The 5061-nt window shown below is 46.7% G+C and overlaps 1 protein-coding gene across 1 annotated transcript; it reads right to left on the bottom strand.

Annotated features, from left to right (window-relative positions):
• Window positions 1-318: 318 nt before the first annotated feature.
• Window positions 319-3104, bottom strand: HOXB5 (homeobox B5). Its single transcript, XM_013954609.2, has 2 exons — window positions 2309-3104; window positions 319-1433 (listed from the first exon to the last, which is right to left on the bottom strand). Exons 1-2 carry the CDS (start codon window positions 2853-2855, stop codon window positions 1186-1188), a joined length of 795 nt encoding a protein of 264 aa, XP_013810063.1. The 5' UTR covers window positions 2856-3104; the 3' UTR covers window positions 319-1185.
• Between the last annotated feature and the right edge of the window lie 1957 nt (window positions 3105-5061).

Here is a 5061-nt window from a genome sequence, read left to right on the forward strand (position 1 = left end):
AGTACTTTCAAACAGTTTGTCTTATATGATTTGGGGGGGGTCTGTGTTATTTTTAGGAAGCAGCTTCGGGCAAACGTGAGCAGGCGCGGTGCCCGCGCGGAGCGCTCGCTGCGCGGTGCCGCGGCGCTGCTCGGGGGGCGCCGCTTGCGCGGCTGCTCCGCGGCGCGCAGCAGAGCTGCCCGCGGAGGGAGGGCGCGCAGCCCCCGCGGACCCGAGCGCAGCCTGAGCTCCGCGCCAGGCTCAGTCTTCGGCTCTCGCGTGCGCTGCGGGCTCCTCGCGCAAGTCTCGGAGGTTGGGTACAAAGTGCGACCGGGAGCCTTTGTGAGTAGGAGAAACGTTTATTTGACTTCGAGTAAAGCTACAAACAAATACAAAAAGCTTATTGGCAAAGTACTACCAGGCAGCTAGACATGACAGATGCCATTTTTACACATAACATTGCATTCACTCTGCCCACTACAAACTGTCTATTAGTCACATCAGAAATATTTCTAGTATTTACAAACATTAGAGCACTCTATTGTTGGTCCAATTTTATACATTTTTTTAATAGTGAAGTTTACCCACGTCTAAGAGTACGTCTCAGAATTAGCCTGGGACTAGAAATCCTGGCCTGAAGTTTGAACTAAAACACAGACTGGACAATTTTAAGACAGAAAGATACAAGACCTTTTTCTTTTTTTCTTTTTTTTTTACATTTTTGTTTGTTTTTTTGATTTTTTTTTCTGCGACTGTAGTGCAGGAACCCCCGATTTTAGCTTAGGCAGAGAAGAACTCACCCAAAAGCAGTAAACTCAGGAAGGGGAAAAAAACCCAACAAATAAACAAACAATCGTATCTGTTATCAATTTATAAATAAGTTATAACATTTAAAGGGCTCACATAAAACATGCTAGCTTTCCAGAAAGCATCAAGAGAGCACGGACACATACATTTATAAGAACAACAAGAGCATGAGGAGCATCTGGAAATAAAATTTAATTAAAAAAATTAAAAAAAACACGACATGAACTCAGTCCTGGGATAACGGTACCATACGCGTTGTTTTAGAATATCAACAACATGCCGAAAAGAAGGTGCCTCACTGTACAGTACTCTGAAACTAAGATCTGCTGCGCTTTATTTATTTATTTACGTATTTATTTATTGTTTCCTCTTCTTTTCTCGATATTCCTCCTCTATAATTTATGGCTGAAAGGCGCTGCCCGCAGAGGCTAAGCTCATGCTTTTCAGTTTATTATCCTTCTTCCATTTCATCCTCCTGTTTTGGAACCAGATTTTGATCTGCCTCTCGGAGAGGCAGAGAGCGTGAGCGATCTCTATTCTCCTCCTGCGGGTGAGATATCTATTGAAGTGGAATTCCTTTTCCAACTCCAGGGTCTGGTAGCGAGTGTACGCTGTCCTCGCTCTCTTACCGTCTGGTCCAGTCATGTCTGAATAACACGGACAACAGTGGGATTTTTTTTTTTCCACTTTCTGGTACGATATTAACCTTAATGCTTTTTTTTTTTTTTTTTTTTAATACCGAGGCAAAATATTCACCTTCTTCTGGCCATTATGGAAGCTGTTTATTCCCCGAATAACCAGCTCTCCCCCTGGCTCCCTCTCTTTCTCGCACACCCCCAGGCACGTGTAAAGCCCCCCACCCTCGGCCCCTCCAGAACCGGCACTCGCAGCTCAATATTCCTAATTTAACTGGAGACCCTAGGTCTTTAAATCTGCCTCTTTCGCCTCTGCCTGGGTGTTTGTGTGTGTGTTTGCGAGGGCATCTGTTTTAATACTGCTTTATTTTCTTCGGAAGAAAAGGGGGGGGCTCGCTGTTCCCCGTGCACTGTATCTCCTCGCAATTTTGGTTTTGCCATGAGCAGATTGTCAAGAATGCACCCAGCAAAATAAGAGTAGGAAAGGACGGAGAGACCCATCTGTGCATATAATGCCATTTTAATGGTCAATTCTTTCCTTTCCTCTCCCCCCCAAGGAACACCCCCTTCCCCTCAATTTTAAATTGCCTTCTCCCACCACACACAGACAGCCAGAGCTTTAAATAAGCGCCCATTTCGCGGCAAGAATATCGAAACTAAAATAAAATCGCCCCCCTTCAGGCGCCAGAGGCAGCTTTCTGCTTTAAAGCAGCGACCAGAGCAAGAAATACAAAAGCAATAAATAGCTGGGTTTCTGATCAAAGCGCCTGCCCCGAATAAAAGGAAGGAGAGGAAAAGGGGGTGAGGAGGGGGGGGAGGGAGGGAAAAGAGGGGTGTGCGAAAATAAACAACAACAACGACAACGAGCGAAAAAGAAGTAGCTGTACCATGGCTAATGTGAAGTTTCCTCATCCAAGGGAATATCTGAGGTGCCTGCCCTTCTGGTGCTGCGGTGGAGGTTGCGATGGGCTCTGCCTGCGCTCGGGGGATGCTGCTGCTTATTGGAGTGCCCTCGTCGGCTCCCGAGGACGCGCTGGTCTCGTCTAGTTCTGTGAAATTTGTGTTGGTGCTGGCAGAAGTAGCTTGGTCGGAGGGGGACGGGGCGGGCTTGCCTCCATGGCTCTCGCTGTTGGAGCAGGGCAGGGAGTCGGGAGAAGATAAGGAGCAGCTAGACGCCTGTCTAAACCTGCTCTCCTGAGCTGGAGAAGGGAAACCGCGGGAGCTCTCCCCCACAGCCCCAAAGTGACTAGAGGAGGCTGAGCGGTTGATGCTAAGGTCCATCCCATTGTAGTTGTAGCCATAAGAGCTGGAATGCATGGTGCTTGAATCTCTGTAAGAACCGTTCATGGAACTGCTGGTCCCATAATTTAGTAACTGATAGTCGGGGCCATTTGGGTAGCGCCCTGAGAACGAGTTTACAAAGTAAGAGCTCATTTGGGTTATTTTGGAGGGCTTGATTTGTGGCTCGTGGTCGTTATAACCCTGTGCTTGACGATTTATGATGTATTAATGAATTATAGCAATGCACTGTACTTCGTTTTTGCTATGTATGCGGCCAAATATGGGGGGAGGGTGGGGGGTGCGTTTGGGAATCACGTGCTTTTGTTGACCAGTCGTAAATTCTCACTGATGACCTCAAGAGGTAATTCATGCTCTATGGTTACAAATAATGACGCTCGCGGAGCCGCTCGGCCCGAGTCAGCGCGCGGCGCCCCAAATCCCCGGCCGCGCCGCGCCGCGCCGCGCCGCGCCACCTTGGCGGAGCGCGCCACCTGCCGGCCGCGCCGCGGCGCCGCACCGCGCCGCACCGCACCGCTCCGCTCCGCACCGCTCCGCGCCGCGCCGCTGCCCTGCGCCGCCGCCGCCGCCGCCGCGCCTGCCTTCTTTGCCCTTTTCTTTTTTTTTTCTTTTTCCGTGCTGGTGCGAGCTCCGCGGCTCGCTCCGCTGTGGCTCTTCTTCTTCTTCCCCCCCCCGCCCCGGCTCGCTGCTTGTTCTTAAGCTCTTCTTCGGCCGTATAACGGGGACGTGGTAGCGCGGGGTGAGGCGCTAAGTCGCGTTCTGGGGCGCGCCGGCGTCTCCTCTCGTGTCTGAGTGGGGAAAGGCGAAGGCTGCCGTGGGGCAGGCGGGTGTGCTGGGTTTTGGTGTTTTTTGTTTTTTTTTTTCTCTCTCATGTAGGTATTGCCACTGCTGCGTGGAAAAGTCGAGCACTCTTAGCGTGCTACCAGATATACAGTCACACCTTGTAATTCTGGAGGGAAAAAAAAGGGGGGGAGGAATGGGGAAAAAAGAAAAAAAAAAAGAAAAGGAGGGAAATTCCAGCCGTTGGAACTGGTTGACAACGTTGCTTTTAAGATATTCTTGTTCCTGAGTGTTTCCCGTCCTTTAAACCGAGCATTGTGCTACGTTGTTTTTCCTTTCCAATTGCTAACCTGCAAGGAATATTTGGGAGCAAAAGCACTCTGAAAAGGGAACAAACGTTGTGAAAGAACTGCGCTTTGTTAAGCATTACTTTTTTTTCTCTTCTTTTCTCTTTCTCCTTTTTATTTTTTTTTTCCAAGGCAGTTTAGGAATTTCATATGCTTGTCTGCAACTCATTGGAAATTATGCGCCATATTGAAAGTGACATATAATTATAATAATTACGGGCAATGAAAAGCGTGGCAATAATAGTAAATGTCCTACAGCTGTGAAGCTTCTGCATGAATTGATTTTAAAAGTGACTGACATTAAACCAGCTTGTGGCATGGGGGAATGCATTCATACATAGGTATTTCTTGTGGGTAGTGGGGAAAGGGAACTGAAGTGAAGAGATACTGTTTCGTAGCGTTTTCCCCCCTTGAAGCTTCAGAAAATGGTATCCGAATTAGGCTGAGCTAGTCGCTTGCTTTGAATCCTAAATCCCCAGTAGAAAAAGCACTTCCTTTCGTTTAATTCCACAAACCAAAAAAAGTTTGCTATATGCATACACGAGATTCCTCTTTGGTACAGAACAGAAGCAGTGTCCATCCCATCCCAAGCAAAAGCAGACTGTCAGAAGGAGCCATTTAAAATGCTTGAAGTGAAAATAAAATCTAATATTCTAAAACAGCTCATCAGATTTAGTTTAGCTTTTCTTTTTATTTTTTCTAAAATAAATCCTATATACTCGGAGCTGAGAAGTTACTCGTTTTGCAGGGAAAATTCCCTGAAAATCTGGACTTTTTTGCAATACACTTCACTTTGATTTGGGTATATGAAGTAAGGGAACAGATGTTTGAAAGATGCTAGGCAAATGTTAGGTATCTTTGGTAGATAAATGAGAGCATATTTTTGCCAGTTTCCTTGATTTATTATGTATATGGAGAGCGTTTCGTCATAACTCTTTGTACTGTAACAATAAAAAAGAGCGATACTAAAGCAGAATGTCAGCGAGGAAATACTATTGGTGAAAGGTCTTCCATTTAAGATTAGACAAAAAGAGGGAAAACCAGATTTATCTCTCCACTGTAACTTCCGTATGCTTGGAGTTGCTTGTCCTTGCAGATTAGCAGACAGTGTCATAAAGAGAGAAGCAATGCTTTCTTTACAACTCTGTGCTCCTTAAGAATGGCAAGTTTCTCTGGAAAAGGGAAAGATAATAATAATGACAGGGTGGTGTGCA

This window comes from Apteryx mantelli, chromosome 28 (assembly GCF_036417845.1).
Source record: "Apteryx mantelli isolate bAptMan1 chromosome 28, bAptMan1.hap1, whole genome shotgun sequence".
NCBI lineage: Eukaryota > Metazoa > Chordata > Aves > Apterygiformes > Apterygidae > Apteryx > Apteryx mantelli.